Source organism: Chelonoidis abingdonii, chromosome 23 (assembly GCF_003597395.2).
Source record: "Chelonoidis abingdonii isolate Lonesome George chromosome 23, CheloAbing_2.0, whole genome shotgun sequence".
Taxonomy (NCBI): Eukaryota; Metazoa; Chordata; order Testudines; family Testudinidae; genus Chelonoidis; species Chelonoidis abingdonii.
In genome coordinates this window covers 18223665-18241541 of record NC_133791.1, presented here as the reverse complement: position 1 = coordinate 18241541, position 17877 = coordinate 18223665, and the positions used below count along the sequence as shown (strand labels likewise).

Sequence of the window (17877 nt, the reverse complement as noted above, 5' to 3'; positions counted from 1 at the left end):
TGAGAAAGAGTCTGAACCTGACATCATTTATGAGACACAAACTCAGTTCTCCAAGGAAATACGGTTTGCAAATTTGTTCCCTGACTCCTAGATCAGATCAGATCGGAAACTGCAGTTCAGTGAGACAGTGGAAATGATTGCTCCTGTCCTTGTGTTCAAGATGTTAAGAGTTTTGTAAACTGTATGTTGACTGTTTATATTTTAGTCATTTATCATCTGATTAATGATCACAATACATTGCCTTTTAATGACGAACTCAGTCTGACTGCTGTTATATTTACAGTTCATGTTCCTTTGCATTTTTGCCAGATGTTGCATACATTGGCCACTATCCCTGTATCTGCAAAGCACTGGGTCGGGAGTGTCTTGCCCATCAGCTTTTGTTTCATAATCCGAAAGCCAGCATATTCTGCTGTTGATCAGCAAAAGACACTGCCTACCCTAGTTGTCCTAGACAGTGAGAGGTGACCCAAATGGCAGGGCATAGCTCAGAGAAGAGGAAAGGGACACGCTGCAGCGTGGGTACCAGCAGTGGCAGTGGGAAGTCAGCCCCGGTGTTGGCAGATAGAGCACAGTTTACAGCCCTGCTAGGACAGTAACGGTGTTGTCTACTCTCACGATTTTATTGTAAATCTTGCACTATCTGGTGCTTTCCATAAAACTCCTAGAGTCATGTGATTACATGGGAGACTCTGCTTTAGTTTAACAAGTTAAGTTTCTAACCTTGGCAGTGGCAGCAGTATTGCTAAACCCAGATGTTCAAAAATCATGAGACTGGCTTTCATAGCAGGAGATTATGTAAAAATAATATATTCTGTTCTTTTTATTGGCTTTCTGCTTTTTGAAGCTTTAGGATCCATTAGGGTCACATTATGAAGCTTTGTCCACAGTCATGAGGGATAGAAACTTACTTTTAAGAATGAATGCTGAAATCATCACATAGCCACTTGACTCCAGGAGCTGGGGCTTTAAGAAAAACAGTAATTATCATGAGACTTGTGACAAAATCATGAGAGTTGGGAAAAGTGACAATAAAAACATGCCAGTGGGATTCCTGAAGGGCAGGGCTGCAGAAGACAGAGACCCAGAGTTGTTTTTTTTCAATATCATACTTGGGAGTGGCTCCTGCAGTAAGCCTGGGGCATGAAGGAAACCAGGCAAGGACGGTGTGAGAGGAGGCAGCGCGCTGTCCAGGCCCAGCAGCACCAGCCCGGCCTGGGCTTGGACCGCTGCCACGCCTTTGATGGGCCGCAGAGGGCGCCGGCTCCGAGGCGATGTTAGCGCGCATGGGCGGGGCTCAGGGCGCCCTTTGAGGAAGGCTGCTGTGCGGGGCCCGCTGTGTGGAGTTGTCTGTCTCTGATTGGGCCCCGCTCTCGAGGAGGCGGGCCTTCAGATCTAGTCCTCGGGCCCCGAGAGGGAGAGAGGATGTGCGGCTTCCCGATCGCTTCCGGGTCACAGATTGAGGCGGTTTTGCGTGTCCCGCCTCTACGGGCAAAGCGGGTCGGTGATTGGCAGCGTGGAGAGGATCGGATCCGGGTGAGGCTGCCCCCCCGAGGAAGATGGAGGCGGCGGCCGCTCTCCTCTCAGGGCGGCTCCTGCTGCTGGTGCTAGTCGGGCTGGGCCTGGCCCAGGCGGATGGGGGGCCCCGCACCCTGGTGCTGCTGGAGAACATCAACCTGCGGGACACGCACTCGCTCTTCCTCCGGAGCCTGGCGGGTGAGGGCGGCGGAGCGGAGCCCGGGCGGAGTGAGGGGAGAAGCGGGGGGGTCCCACGGGAAGGCGGGAGTCATGGTCTGGGGGAGGCGATGGGAATGGAGGGACCTTGGTCCGTCACGGCGCAGCCTCCCGGCCCCACGGCGGCTCCCCATTAGGGGTGCGCCTGCCTGGGGTGGCCGACGCGGTCGAAGTCTTCTCGTGTCTGGTTCTCTCCGGGTGCCACGCTGACCCCGCATCCCCCATACAGCGGCGGCGGGGCTGGATCGCTAGGAAGTGCCACGTGTGTCAGTAAGGGCGCGGGGTGGGGGGGGGCGGGGAATGCTCTGTACCTGGGCTGCTGCCTGTCTGGCTGCTGAAGAGCTTCCCGTTTGTTAGACTCGCGTCTCCTGCTGTTGGCTGCAGCCCCTGCTGCCCAGATCTCACGAGAACGTTTGCCGCTTTCCTGTGCGTGTTTCCCTCTCTGGTGTTCGCGTCATCCACAAGTTTTATCACGGCTTGATTCACATCAAAGACGTGCATGAAAATGCTATTGAGAGCGCAGAGGTTCTTGTTTGTTTTTAATTTGGTGTGTCCAAAAAGTCACCGTGTCCCCTGAACACTGTGGATTAGATTGTAAGTACCAAGAAGTATCACTGCTTGGAGACTGTCAGGAACAATTCTGCAGACGGTGCTCACTGGAGTACTGAGACAATAAGTGTATTGTGGAAGAATAAAATGCTTGACTTAAATATTTATGTAGCAACTTAAAAAGTATCGGAGTCTGGTGGCACCTTAACAACTAACAAATTTATTTGGGCATAAGCTTTAACAGGTAAAAAACCCACTTCTTCGGATGAATTACACCTTAAAAAGCATGGCAACCAGATGCTTAGATTGTAATGGGTAAGACCGAATTAAGGGCCTTCTTATCTCATTTTCTAGCATGATCTGTCTTATGCTTTTTTTTTAAATTAAAGTTGTGTCAAAGTATTCATGGCTTTGATCTTTGTTTTCTGGGTGCAGATAGAGGCTTTGACCTCACCTTCAGGACTGCTGATGACCCTGGCCTGTCCCTCATAAAATATGGAGAATTTCTGTATGACAATTTGATTATTTTCTCCCCATCTGTAGAAGGTAAGAGATCCTTTTGCATAAAGGAAAAGACTCAGAAATTAAGTTGTGTAATGCTCTTGGAGAAGACACACTAGATCTGTAAAGTGCCTTGCAGATATTTGCTAACCTTCATAATACCCCTTTTGAGGCTGGTCTTTTACTGTTCCAGTTTTCCAGATGGGGAGGCAAGAGACTTACCCAGGGTGAAACAATGAGAGGTGGCAGAGCTAGGGCCTCGCCCTGACTGCCAGTCTTCTGCTCAACCAGGAGATTGCTTTCCCTGATCAAAGTATTCTTCGGACTTGCTTCATTTTGACCTTGAGGTGGCTTTTGGGGCCTGTCCCTGAGATGTAGAATTACAGGCGTTATCTTCATTCATCATTGGGCAAACTGTGGCAGGAACTGTATGCATTTTAAGCAGTTAAATGGTCATCAGGCTGCTTCTGAAAAGGAGGGAGGGGGGCAGAAGCCTGTAGAACAAAGAATAAGCACAACAATTTGGCTGATTGCTTTGAACCTGCAGTCACTGTTGGGTATCTATTTTCTGTAAACACCATTTCCTTACCATTGTTTGCTGTGATAGTAACTGTTATGTCTGTTAATAATTCTCAGACCACTTTATAATCCCTGTGGTGTATCTAGAATTATGGTACTGTGATTCAGTTAAAAAAAAAATGAATATGTATTTTTGGAGCAGTGCTTCCATAGATAAACAATTGCACTGTTCTAAAATTCTATAACTAAAAGATGGAATAACATTGTCATTATTTAAAATGCCTTGATTTTAAGTGTAGTAGTAGTCGGACACCGCCAATACCACACCGAGTAACCGAGACAGCCAACCAGGGAAATAACCCACTTCCTTCCCTGACGGACCAAGGGACACACCCCACCCATGTACTTATCAGCTCCACCAATACTGACTTGGACTCCTTTTTCATTCCATGGGTGGCGTACCCCAGCCCACTTATCCACTGACACTTTAAAAACCCTTGCACCCCAATCTGGGTCTATGCCAGTTATGCGATATGAATGTATCTTGTCATCCTTGCAAACAATATCTGTAACCCCCCATAATCCAAGCCTCACCCCAGATGTACAGTACCTTCCCTCTCAACGGATGTATATTTCATTTCAAACATTCACTTTAATAAAAATTTTAAATTGTTCTAATTCACACCAAAATATCTGGATTCTCTCTTTACCCCTATTAACAGCCTGAATCGGATTTGATGAGAGATTATTAATAGCAACCTTTCTGAAATACATCCCTTCAGGAAAGTGAGAGATCAGGTGATATTGGTGTGATGAGAGAGCCAAGAAAGACCTTCCAAAAGGAACACTCACTTAGCAAGAGTGGAGAGCTAGCTGATTGTGTGTGAATTAAACTGAATAGTATAATCTGTAGCCCCAGGTTATAGCACACTTAACTTCAGGTGAGCCTCAGAGGTAGTGTCAGGTAACTTAATTTTGAACATTACTACTAGGACTGTGATATTGGAATCAGATCCTTAGGAGAACTAACTACAGAGCTGTGAAAGAAGAAGCTAATGACTCATGATATGTAGGAACCCTTTTTAAACTACTTCAGAGCTAAATTTTAGAGTGTGGCATACAGTGTCTTCCTCATGACCTGTTCTTAACCTCTGACATACACCACTTCTGTCCTTTTCTTGGTGTTCTGTTTTCTTTCACTTTCTTAATTAAGCTATTGTAGGGTAAAGTTTTGGCTGTATCTCTTTCAACTTGCAGAGATGCATGTTTCTCTAAATTCATTTGCTTTCTCTTGATATATTGGTTATTGTTGCTATACAGAAGTTTAATTAAATTTGATTTTGTTAGAGAATGAAATGAGTGACGTATTCCTCATCATTTTCCCAGGAATGCTTGCATTGGTGCCAGTTATTAATTATTCCTTCTTGTAGAAGTTGAATTACATTTCCTCTTATTGACAGATCTCTCTCGCTCAATCTCAATGCAGAAGTCTCTCACTATCTTTAAAATGTGGAATTTCTACCTGCAAACAGATAAGAATTGTATCTTGGGGTGGGGTGAGGAAGAAGCAAATCAACTACGTGTCACCAAAAGAAAAGGATGTCTTTAAATATGCCCAAACAAACAATAATAAAAAAGTCATTGGCTATTTCTCTGCAACTGAGATTGGACGGCTAGATCTATGCCTCTTAAAGGCTGGATTTTATGGCTCTCTTTGTCTTCCTTCTGAAGGAATTAATCATCCCTTAATCCAACCCTTTAATCTATGTTGGCCATAGGTATATGGCTTCAGGATCCTGCTTAGGCACAAGAGGTGCCCATCACTCCAACACAGCTTCTCTATTAATTTGCCTTACCACCCTTGTATTTCCCTCTCCTCCCTTGCTCCGAAGCACTGGTAAAATAGTTTGCTGTCCGCTTTTTGAATCACTAATGTCTGATGCATCTTTTCAGATTTTGGTGGAAACATCAATGTAGAGACAATTACTGCTTTCATCGATGGAGGCGGAAGTGTCCTTGTGGCTGCCAGTTCTGACATTGGTCAGTAAAACCTGCGTGTCAAACAAATGGGTGTAAATGTTGGCTTTTCATTTTATAGCTGTATAATAAGAGTTTGCTGGATATAGAGAGCACAGATCAGTCCTGTAAGGGAAGGTGTCTTCCTTGTCATGGGAGCTCTTAGAATTCTGGCTGCAACCTTTTTTAAAGGGGATTTTCAAAAGCTAAAACTATACAGCACTCTGTGCATTCAAAACATGCTACAAACCTTCATCCTCACAATGCTCCGAGGGAATTGGGGGTAAAGAAAAAGGAATGCCTTAATTTCACTTTCCAAAGAAAGTTGAGGTCAGCCAAGGGTTGTGTACTGAGTGCACCCAGCAACCTGGTTAGCAGGACGCTAGCACATAAATCAGGGCTGTCCTTTGTTTTTATTTTGATTTTTAGTTGCTTTTGTGTCTTGTACATAGTGTTAATTGGGAATTCACTTCTCTGTCCTTTTAGGTGATCCTCTGCGAGAGCTGGGCAGTGAGTGTGGAATAGAGTTTGATGAGGAAAGGACGGCAGTCATTGACCATCACAACTATGATATCTCAGACCCAGGCCAGGTAAAAGTCCAGACACTGAATTCTTTGGGTATGTCCAGGGCTTGAGGAAACTTGTCTTAGCTAGTATATAACTTCTGGGAAGGAATTTTTTTTTTTTTTAAGCAGTTGGCTGTAAGGGCTGGAGACAAATCTTGTCTTCCTTTTTCTCTTCTTTCCCCTCCTATCCATGCTCATTCCAAAGACTGTTTTAAGTAGCAGCTGTGAATCTTATTGAATGATATGCTGCTTTTATTATTGTTCTTATCTTTAATGTGAGATTGCAATTTATCATGCACCTTTGATCTATGCCTAGACAACTTCTAACATTCCAGTCACACTGAGCAGTTAAAAACACCACCTGGAATAGTCAGGGGTTTACTGTATTGGACCTCGAACCCCTCGGGGGTAGGAGATTGGAATTCCCCCTTTAGTGAAATATTTTATTTCCTTTTATTCATGATGGGTCAGGAGATAGAATATCATGCTTAATAGCCAGACATAATTAAAAAAGGTAAACTCTAGCTCAAGACACAAGGACAAAGAGAGATCAATATAGAAAACTCTGTAGAAGTTTATCAAATATATGTGATATCTTGATTTTTCTGTCCTTGCATAGTCCATCTGGTGGATGCATGGTTCTGAAATATCTGTCTTTACAGGAGAGATACAAGATGTCCCAATAATGTTTGAGAGTTAAGAACATTGTAACATAGCTTTTCTGTAAACTATGTGGGGCGCACACAATCCCCGATGGATGGGGGAAAAACCGTTGCTTTGGAGTGCCTATGTAACTTATTAGCAGTGCAGATTTTGCAAACTTTTCTTTTCTACTGTACCAGCTTGTGCTCACTATCAAACCAATCTTACAGAACATATAGTACGACTTGGAGATTCATAATTTGTAGCTAGATAGAAGTTCTTCCCAGCCAGTAGATCGTTGAAGACCTATCCAATATCACTGAAAGAATAACTCTCTAACAGTGGTTTTCAACCTTTTTTCATTGCAGACCCCTTTGGAAATTTTAGACTCAGGTTAAAAACCACTGTTTTATAGATTCATGGGGCCTTTGATTTCACTGTGGTGCTGTTATTTAGACTCTCTTAATATGTTTAGTTCTTAGATTGGTATCTCTTCTGGTATGTTGTAATAGCTAAGTACTTCCTGGTTTAAACAAAAAAATTCTTTCAGTGGAAAAATGTAACTAAAACTCAGTACAGTAAGCACAGTAACTATCCCTCTGGATACACAACTGTCCCTCAGGGAGAATTCTTCTGAGTGACTATAAGTTACATCACCATTTAATTAAGGCAGCTCCTGACAACATGCTGCAAGACTGTAAGCTCAGTATTCCTTACTTAAGAACATCTTGTGTCCTAGAGCAAGGTCTTGCAGGCCAAGAGGATCCAAACTGCTCTAGGATGGGTTGTGTAAGTGTCACAGACTGAGACTTTAGGCAGCAGCTGTGCCCCAGTATCTTCTGGTACTTTGGAATGCAGATTCTTCCGTGTTGTACTTCAGGGGTAGGCAACCTATGGCACACATGCCGAAGGCGGCACACCAGCTGATTTTCAGTGGCACTCACAGTGCCCGAGTCCTGGCCACCAGTCTGGGGGGCACTTAATTTTAAATTAAGCTTTTTAAACATTTAAAAAACCTTATTTACTTTACGTACAACAATAGTTTAGTTATATATTATAGACATAGAGAAAGAGACCTTCTAAAACGTTAAAATGTATTACTGGCACACAAAACCTTAAATCAGAGTGAATAAATGAAGACTCGGCACACCACTTCTGAAAGGTTGCTGACCCCTGTTGTACTTTCTTGACATGCTTTTTCTGATATGCTGAAATTCGTTCTACAGTGTTCACGTTAGCTTGTGGCAGCAATCAGAACAAATCGGAACTAATAAACACATGTTCCTGCAAGAGATCTGCATCCGTCGCCCTGGGATTTACCTTCCCTCTGATTTAAGCTTCCTAAGATGCAACTCACAAGAAACTCTCTCAAGAGAAAACCTGCTCTAAACTGTAACAAGCAGGGGCTGTTATCTGTTCCCTGAGGGCTTCTACGCATGTGCCTGGTTTCTTCTCCTGCTTTTACCTCCTCCATCCCCTTGCCTTGTGTTACAGTTCTTCTTCCTGTCAAGAGATCAGCTGAGACTCTGCAGAGCCAATTAATGCTACTTCAAAGTTCTGGAAGGGCAGCTATAGAACATGAGGTGCCGTGTGGTGCAGATCACTAGCCATAGAGTGGCAAGCAGACACACATGTTAACAAGTTGCCTGTGCATTAATGACATTGTTCAGTAGCTTGTGAAAGCTTACCACAGGTCTCTTGTTTCCTTTCTGAAGCACACGCTCATTGTCGCAGACTCTGAAAATCTGCTGAAGGCTCCCACCATTGTGGGGAAAACGCCATTAAACCCCGTTCTCTTCCGAGGAGTTGGGTAAGTGAGCCACGAGGCAAGACTGGCAGTAGGGCTGTAACTGAGAACAAGAGGTCTCTGTTTGGATGGGTTTCTTGCCACTATCTTCCCTTCAGATAGGTTATAAGCCTAGGGCTGGGGTAGGGACTATTATAAACAAAGCATGATAGGTTGGTTTTGGGTTTCTTCAGTTGATATGCAACAGGCATTTGGTCCTTTAACAGGATGGAATTGCGGGGAGGGCAGCTGAGAGCAGGCAAGAAAGGCGCAGACTTCATGCTGGTTGGGTAATCAAAGGCTATTCCTCCTCTCTCAATCTAGTTATAAACTTCTTTGAAACAGAAAACTTTTAATACAGTAACTCCTCACTTAAAGTCGTCCTGGTTAACGTTTTGTTGTTACGTTGCTGATCAATTAGGGAACATGCTCGTTTAAAGGTGTGCAATGCTCCCTTCAAACGTTTGGCAGCCGCTTGCTTTGTCTACTGCTTGCAGGAAGAGCAGCCCATTGCAGTTAGCTGGTGGGGGCTTGGAACCAGGGTGGACTGGCAGCCCCCTATCAGCTCCACGCTCCCCTAAGTTCCCTGTGCAGCAGCTGCCTGCAGTTCAGCTGTGTCCCTTCCCCCACTGCCATGTGCTGCTCCTGCCCTGTGCCTTGGAGCTGCTCCCCCAGACTCTGCTGTGCCGGGGATGGGAGGGAGGGAGGGAAGGAAGAGGGGGGGCTAATGTGAGGGTGTCCCCCTTCCCCCTGTTCCTGCACCCCGCTTACCCCATCTTCCATAGAGCAGGGCTCAGGACAGAGGGAGCTTATAGCAGCTGTGGTGTCAGCAAGCTGATCTAATTAATAAGGGAGTGTACTTAAGGGAAATCTGCATATCTCCCTCCATTCCTGCTGCCATGCAGTGAGAGTTAACCCTTGAGCACTCAGCCAATCGCTAATTCATCATTTAGCAGTAAGGGAAATATCCCACCCTCTGACTCCTCCACCTCAACCAAGCTTCACAATCATCATCACTGTGTACCAGTATTAAATTGTTTGTTTAAAACTTTGTGTGTGTGTGTGTGTGTGTAATTTAATATAATATATGTATATTAAAAAAAATCTTTTGTCTGGTGAAAAAAAATTTCCCTCGAACCTAAACCCCTCATTTACATTAATTCTTATGGGGAAATTGGATTCACTTAACATCATTTTGCTTAAAGTCACATTTTTTCAGGAGCATAACTACAACGTTAAGTGAGGAGTTAATGTATTTTACTTCTTGCTGTTTACTCTTTCCCTCTACATGGACAATGAAAGTAATCCATTCACTTCCCTGTTCTCATGTACTCATGTTTGTTTAAACTATTTGTACTTGAATTTAGAAGATAGAAACACTTCTGTTTGAAGTCAAGTTTTGTAAAGGGTTGTTCTTAAAGGAAACTTCAGTCTTTGATGTGATACCATTTCTTTAAAATTGCATAACTATTCACAGTTTAAAGTGTAAAGTTGTTATAAAATAATTGGGCCTGATTGACTTCAGTGTGTGCGTTGCCACTAATTTCAGGAGGAGCTGAGTCAATCCCATGGTTCTCAACCTCTGTGAATTTCATATATGTTAGCAGACTTCAGTAAGAATGTAGTGCACACTAATCTTCTTGGGCAGGTATCTCAGGTTTGACCAGCTTTCAGGTGTCTTCCTGGTACTTTGACTGTGTCTCTCTCACGACAGGATGGTGGCTGATCCTGATAACCCCCTGGTACTAGATATCTTGACTGGCTCCTCTACATCTTACTCCTTCTTCCCAGATAAGCCCATCACACAGGTACACACAGTTATCTTTGTCCTCTTTTGCTTCTAATCCTGTGGAATTAATTACCTCTCTTTCAACAGTTTCAAAATGGATCAAGAGACTTAACTCAAGTGCCTCTTATATTCTGTGTCAAATACTTATGGGTTTTTTCAAAGTTCCAGTCCACGGTCTCTTAGTACTGTATATTTTCTAATATCATAGAAATCTTTTTTTCTTGCAGTTTCATTGGATCCAAATGGAAAAAGCTTAACAGGACTGCATTGGAAGAAATATCAGCTCTTAACTTTGATACTGTTTTGCTGTATCAAAGGGGCTGAATTCAGACTGGTGAAGTAGAAGCAAAAGGCTCTGAACCCCATTGCTACTGTGACAGGCAATAGAATTTGAAGCTTTTTTCCTCTAAGATGCTGGTAGAATTTGGACTGAATTAGTAGTAATTGAAAGCTCTGTCCATCTTTCAGCAGGACTGTGACCAGTGTGAAATGAGGTGGTTCTTCTGTTTAGTTTTGAGGCTCTGTAGCTGCAAGGGGTTAAAAACAATGTTGTTGTAGTTGGCAGATTCTGGGAGATGAATGTCTCAGCTGTGTTGAAGGCTCATGCTTCTCTCCATTTAGGTAGTGCAATAATCTGCAAAAATGCATTGTGTCTTATTGACATGATGAAAATGTAGAAAAAAATAATAAGCTGGAAGTTGGCATGAGTGGGACTTAACTGACAGCAAATGTGTTCAACTTCTGTCTGCTTAACATGTTCTTCCATAATGGGTATTTGAACAGGCAGATGAGTAGTTTAAACATTCCCTTTAATTAGGCTTACGAGGTTTGACAAGTCATTTGACACGACAATAATAACTTAGATTGTACTTGTTTGGCCCCAGCCAGACCTAGCAGCGAAGTTAAAGATCGTTCAATATTATTTAAGTCTCAGACATTTCCCTGCTACTATTAACTATTTAAACCCCATGGATAATACTGCCTGGCTAGTTGCAGTACTTGCCTAATAAAGCTGCTTAAAGCCCTGATGCCTTCTTTCCATATATATTAAACGTGAGTTTCTGGTTACTTTTCCTTGCCATGTGATCTTGATCACATCATCCCTGTGCCTTTATTTCTCTTGTCTGTACAGTACCCAGCCCACTGGGGTTCCTGTCTCAGTTGGGGCCTCAAGGTGCTACTATAATACAAATCATTAGTGCTGATTTAAATCAATTCTTGTCCGATTTCAGTACCCTCATGCTGTTGGGAAGAATACCCTTTTGATTGCTGGTCTCCAGGCCAGGAACAACGCCCGTGTCGTTTTCAGTGGCTCTCTGGATTTCTTCAGCGATGCTTTCTTCAACTCTGCTGTGCAGAAAGCTACACCTGGCTCTCAGAGGTGCACTAGCTTAATGTGGTCTTCTGTAGGTAGGGTGGGCTAGTCAGGCTTTTCTGTACCTCTTTGATCAAGGGATCCCAAGCAGGTGATGAGAACTAATTGTATCGAAGATGACTGATGGGAATACTCTGAATACTATCATAACTATCCAGCCCTGCTACTGTAAAATCTACACTGTTTAGGTTATAATAAAACTTAAGAAGAAGAGGAAACTTCCTTTAAGTGCAGTGCAAATTGTCAAGCTGGCTCACACATACAGCTGTCTTCTGTCCTTATAGATATCCTGGTGATAGGTGTGTGAGAAGCAGTTTCTGCATCCATTGTATTCAGACATGCTGTGAACACAATTCATAATGTGGGCACAGCTCTTACTAGGAAATTTTGACATAGAATATTATACTCTGAGCACTGATATAGATCAGATCAGTGAGCAAGCTGGAAACCTTTCAGTGCTGATCTGTTAAAATATGTTTCACTATATTTTTAAGCAACTACCTAGAAGACCTAGTAGACAGCTGGGGTCTAAAGATCAAACAGTCGTATGGGAAAACTTACGAGTAATGTGATCATTTAAAATGGGTGCGGACTTTCTGATCTGGCACTTAGTTCTTGGAGAAACTTCATAGGATACCTGACTGAAAAAATGTCTGATCCTATGAATGCCCTCCTCCAATGCAGTCTCCCACTAAGCTTCTGTTCTCAACCTCTCACCATCTCTAGGTACTCTCAGACTGGTAACTATGAGCTGGCTGTTGCCTTGTCTCGCTGGGTATTCAAGGAAGAGGGTGTGCTGCGGGTTGGAGAGGTATCTCACCATCGTGTAGGGGAGACATCACCACCTAATGCCTACACTGTCACCGACCTCGTGGTAAGACTGACTGTAGGAAAATGAATCAAATAGACTTGTGCAGAGAGAATGTACTCTGGTTCACTGGGCTAGGAATGTTGTGGAAGCAGATTTATCTCCTCTTTTCTGGTTGGAAAGATGGTTGGCACCCAGGGCCTCACCAGCCAAGGTGTGAAATTTCAGAGACCATGAGGAAATATAACACCGTGAGGTTTTCTTCCTCTTAATTGTAGGAAGTGTCCCCTTCTTGACAGTGTGTTTCTCCACTAATGTGGAGGCAGAGTCTACCTAACCTTTAGTTCCTACATGTAACTTTCACTTAATTTCAGACTGCTCATGGCTCATACTTGAGTATCATTCAATATTAAGTGGCGGCAGCAGCCAGCTCTGGAGATGTCTGTGTTCTGTTATCTTAAGTATTACCTAAATTTGCTGAGGAGGGTTGGTTATCCTTGCGAATGGTTTCTCTTCAGTCATGAATCTTCTTGATAAACAGGTATCTGAGCCTGATCAAAAGCATGTGCTGGAATTTTATCTTCCCTATTACCTCCATTTCACTCAGATTTGTGATGCCAAGCTTCATTATACAAAAACAGTACATTGGCAAGCCTGAAATACCATCTGCTTTGAATAGAAATTGCAGCTATATATTGGGGGCAGAGAGCTTAGCATGCCTAGAGAGTTTAAGTATAGCACTCTCAGATTCAAGTCAATTCTATATTGCTGTGCCTACTCACTGATTTGCTACTGCGTATTGGCTTGATTTTCAGTGCATGGTAGTTCAACTGCATTTCCAAGTGTGGAAACTTACTTGGACTCTTATTTTGGAAATAGCAGTTTTTGAAAAATTCCCTGTTGTCCCCCCGATTTCATGGAAAGTGGAGTTCGTAGTTTAGGATTGAGATTTCTATTAAATGGATTTCAGGTATCACGCTTAGATCATTGATAGGGCCCTACCAAATTCATGGTCCATTTTAGTCAATTTTGCATTTTCAGGTGTTCATGTTTTCAGATGGAGGGTCCTGATCCAAAGGGGGTTGTTTGGGGTGGGGAGGCACTCACAGGATTTCCACCCTCACTTCTGTGCTGCCTTCAGGACTGTGCGCAGCTGCAGAGCTTCCAGCAGCCGGGGGAGATAGCTGGAGCTGAGTCCAGTCCCCTCCCAAGAGTGGCCATTCAGGGGAAGAGAAAGTCCTGTCCCTCCCCAGACTAGCAGCTTGAGCCAGTGAATGGTAGAAGCTCCCAGCTGGGGTGTCCCCAGCCCTGCCCCTCCCCTCCAATTACTACATTTCACAGGGGAGATCTGATTTCATGGTCCATGACATGTTTTTCACAGCTGTGACTTTGGTAGGGCCCTACTCGTTAACGGTGTGTCCTCTTCCTTTATACCTCTGTTAATGCAGTGTGCATTTGTATGTTACAGGAGTACAACATTGTGATTGAAAAGCTCTCTGATGGGAAGTGGGTCCCCTTTGATGGAGATGATATTCAGCTGGAATTTGTCCGCATTGACCCATTTGTAAGGACTTTTCTGAAGAAAAATGGTAGGTCACCTATTGGACAACTAACGTTTCCTGCCCTAGGGCTTTAACAACAACAAAAGACTGGGTGTTGACTTCTTCCCCCACCACTGAAACTCATTTCACTCATATATACTGACTTGGAACGCTGCGGTTCTCCTGAGCAGGTAGTGTACAGAATCACTGCAGGAGGCATGTGCCACTGTTCAGAGGAAGGGTGCACTTCCCATAGCACTTCTTCCAGTGGAGCAGCTTTGGGTTCCAGAGGCTAGTCTTCAGTCTGGATGAAAAGCGCCACAAAGTGGGTTTAGGGGAAACAAAGGGCCACGACAAATGAAAGGAGGTGAGGAAAGAACTTCCAATGAGGCTCTTAACTCCTTAATGCTCTTGTTCTATTTATCGTGTAATTTAAATGGCCCTGCCTCTCTCCTAGGTGGCAGATATAGTGTGCAGTTCAAGCTGCCGGATGTCTATGGAGTGTTCCAGTTTAAAGTGGACTATAACAGGCTGGGATACACCCACCTCTACTCCTCTACACAGGTAAATCGTGTGAATTCTCTTGTCTGTGTGACAGGAAATGTAAGAGTACTGGTTGAAATTTCAAGTCAGGTACTTAAACTTTGCAAATGTTTTGAGTGGATACCACATGGGCTGTTAATCTTAATTACCATGTAGTTGCATCCAGCCTTCCTTTGTGTGTGAAATGGATTTATAAGCTATCTTACTCTGTTACCATCTTCAGTTATATGTAGGAAGGCCTGGAAATAAGCCTTTGTAGAGCATTTTAGCCTCAAAAACACATTCTTGTTCCTTAAGGCAGGGTTGGACACCTGCCAGGGCTGCCTGCACTGAGGCTTAAGGTTTGCCAATATGCTTCTACAGCAGTTGAGGATTTGGAGCTTAAAACTCTAGTTTAAAAATAAGAGATAATTGAACCACTTCTAGGAGTTCTCATACATTTACCTTTCCAGGAAGGTAAATCTGCTTCTACAGTCATCTGAGTGGGGCATCATCAGAATGGGTTTGTAAGTTAAATAACACATCTAGAGCTGAGATAGTCCTGCTATACAGAGGACTGAATGTCCTCTTCTCTGTGACCCTGGTCTTGTGTTCTGTTCTCTCCCAGGTGTCTGTGCGTCCCCTCCAGCACACACAGTATGAGCGTTTTATCCCCTCAGCATATCCATATTATGCCAGCGCCTTCTCCATGATGATAGGCCTCTTCATGTTCAGCATCGTCTTCTTGCACATGAAGGAGAAGGAGAAATCTGACTGAGATCTCTCAGCAGGAGAAAGAGCCCTCATCCAAGACATTGGCTCCATGTGAAGACTGGCAGCACTCAGGGCACAGATTATAAATGTTTGGGGACTGGAACCCTCAACTGGCAGGAGCCAGATGAGCCATGGGGATTTTTAAGACTAGAGTGACTAGTGAGAGAGAAATTGAAAACTTTTATGTCTGAGAGGAAACCACTGATGTCTACAAGAGATCAAAATGCATGGCAGTTCCAATATTTGTTTTCAGTTTGTTTTCATGAAACACCATTTTGTTGTTTCCACTCCTTCTCAGAAAGGCTCTTGCCTCAAGATTGTTCTCATTTCCAGAATAAAGATTTGTCTTCTCACCTTCTGCTGAAGTTTCTAACTTTTGTCATCAGCTGCATGCGTGTTCTCCCTGTATGCTGCCCCAGCTCTGCACAGACAGCTGGCACAGGAGACCTCGAGCAAACCGCCCAGTGATCACAAGATCCGTTAATGTACGAAGGCACCAGGCCAGGTTTGTCAACAAAGCATGGTAATAGCATCTGGCAGACTTTACAGGGATACTAAGACATGTATGTCTGTGACAATGGACACAGCTCAGTGAAGGGCAGGACCTTCCATTCGCCCCTTGGCCGGACCAAGGTACTCCCTCTAAGATGCATCTTTATACCCTGATACAAACAAGTTAATACTACCTCTGACATAGTTAGTTAGTTATTGCCCCCAGACATGGCTAGTTATCACCTGTCACCTTGTACATTTTGGTTCTATCAAAACATCTTTATTACATACTGTCATCCTGACCTTATCTTTTAGGAGGGTCAGTGTGTTCCTGTTAGGGAATATTTTTGTACCATCCTTGATATCGGGATGTGTTTGCGTAAGTACTCTGTGCTTAGCACTTCTTAGGAATTGTACTTCTGAAATAGCCCTGTTCTTGCCCGATTGTGAGTAGGTCCTGCCTCATACCAGGCCTCTGATACAAGGGCTTAGGTCACAGGCTCTCTTCCTACTAGTCATGTGAGGTTTCCTAGAAAGGAACACATTTTTCATATACAATAAATCGAGGACTGGTTCTAAATTGGCTACATGAACTCTAGCGGAAGCTAAACACCTTGTGAGTATTTGGGAAACTATTTGAAATGGGACAATGAAATAGAATCATAGGACTGGGAAGAGACCTCAAGAGGTCACCTAGTCCAGTCCCCTGCACTCATGGCATCCCCTGACAGGTGTTTGTCTAATCTGCTCTTAAAAATCTCCAGTGATGGAGACTCCACAACTGCTATAGGCAGTTTATTCCAGTGCTTAACCACCCTGACAGGAAGCTTTTCCTAATGTCCAACCTAAACCTCCCTTGCTACAATTTAAGCCCATTGCTTCTTGTCCTATCCTCAGAGGTTAAGAATAAGTTTTCTCCCTCCTTGTAACAACCCTTTATGTACTTGAAAACTATTATCATGTCTCCCCTAAGTCTTTTCTTTTCCAGACTAAATAAAATATGGATAGTACCATACTGTAGGGAGGTGGCCCTGTCTTAAGAGTTAATGCTGTAGTGAGGTTCCTGTTATATAAGGCTATATTTATTATTTTGCATCTGGTCAGAGAAGAGTTTTCTGGCAAAACAAACAATTGAGACAAACTTTCTGAGGTGGGTCTTGCAGGATGGATGTAATACACTTGATATCTTTTTCCTCAGATGTACTGATCTAGAAATGTGGCTGTGAGCACTAGGGCATAGAATCATACTGGAGAATGCCTCAGAGAGAGTGTGATAACTCCATCAGCTGCTGCCAGAGTTCCAAGTTCTCCAAAGATATGAAGAGCTAAATGTAGTGGAGGAAGGGAAGCTTCTAACACCTTCTTGCCAAAACAATAGCCTGCTGTAATCAATTAGGGAAAAACCCACCTTCCCTCTGCAGCAGTTTAGAGATCCTAACTCACCCGCTTCTGATAGTCTACATCCACATTCTCCTTCCTAGGGCAGAGGGGCTACAGCTTCCACTCTGCACTCTTGTTCCTGTATGATGTGGCTGTGGCAGCATGGCCACCCCCAGAGAAACTGTCAATGTCTTTTGGCATCAGGATATGGCACTTGTAGAGGAAAAATGATACGAGTTTGAGGATTGCTTTTGTAACTTTTTTAATCTTACTAGGGTTTGTAATTGGCAATGCCTAATTTTCCATACGTTTCTTTTGCAAGGAAGGCACTTAATCTTCCAGTGACATCAAAAGTCTCAAAGTACACAATATTAAAGAATTTAGCAAATACAGAATTGGTCTGTATAACAAATGCAATCCAAAGCCCTGCATCGATGCACTTCAGGGCTTGTTAGGAAGCCCTAACTTTTGCCATTACTTGTGGTGGACGCAGAATTTAGAGGATAGTGGTGTTTAATCCCACATGAGCCACTAACTTTTTCATTCTGACCTCAGCCAAGTCACCTGAATGCCCTATTCCTCGATTAAGCGGCGGCTATAAAGCAGAAATACGGGACTTCACAAGGATAGGTTCGTGCTGCTTCCCTCGCTCGTAGAATCACAACTCAAAATCTTTCACAAAAACACAACCACGGGCGCTAAGCTTCCGAGCAGCTCCGGGACTTCAGGGAGGGCTACGGTCCGGCTGCATTGGCTGCGGTCCTGTGAACAGATCCAAGGTCAGCTCCCGCCAGGGACAGCGGCGGCGGCGGACAGAGCAGGGGCTGGGGAGGCCCCGGGGCGGCGGGCCAGCCAGCGGCGGAGGCAATCGGGGCTGGGCCGC

General features: G+C 43.9%; 1 protein-coding gene across 1 annotated transcript; it reads left to right on the top strand.

Moving 5' to 3' along the window:
* The first annotated feature begins 1446 nt into the window (after positions 1 to 1446).
* On the top strand, positions 1447 to 15475 carry DDOST (dolichyl-diphosphooligosaccharide--protein glycosyltransferase non-catalytic subunit). Its single transcript, XM_032787624.2, has 11 exons — positions 1447 to 1716; positions 2719 to 2829; positions 5257 to 5343; positions 5806 to 5909; positions 8243 to 8337; positions 10028 to 10121; positions 11335 to 11483; positions 12204 to 12351; positions 13754 to 13874; positions 14284 to 14390; positions 14977 to 15475. The coding sequence occupies exons 1-11, from the start codon at positions 1560 to 1562 to the stop codon at positions 15124 to 15126; spliced, it is 1323 nt and encodes a 440-aa protein (XP_032643515.1). The 5' UTR covers positions 1447 to 1559; the 3' UTR covers positions 15127 to 15475.
* The last annotated feature ends 2402 nt before the right edge of the window (positions 15476 to 17877 follow it).

Coding starts and splice junctions, on each gene's coding strand:
- DDOST (XM_032787624.2), top strand. CDS start 1,560: ATGGAGGCGGCGGCCGCTCTCCTCTCAGGGCGGCTCCTGCTGCTGGTG. Junction 2,830..5,256: donor TTTCTCCCCATCTGTAGAAG/GTAAGAGATCCT, acceptor GCATCTTTTCAG/ATTTTGGTGGAAACATCAAT. Junction 13,875..14,283: donor GACTTTTCTGAAGAAAAATG/GTAGGTCACCTA, acceptor CCTCTCTCCTAG/GTGGCAGATATAGTGTGCAG.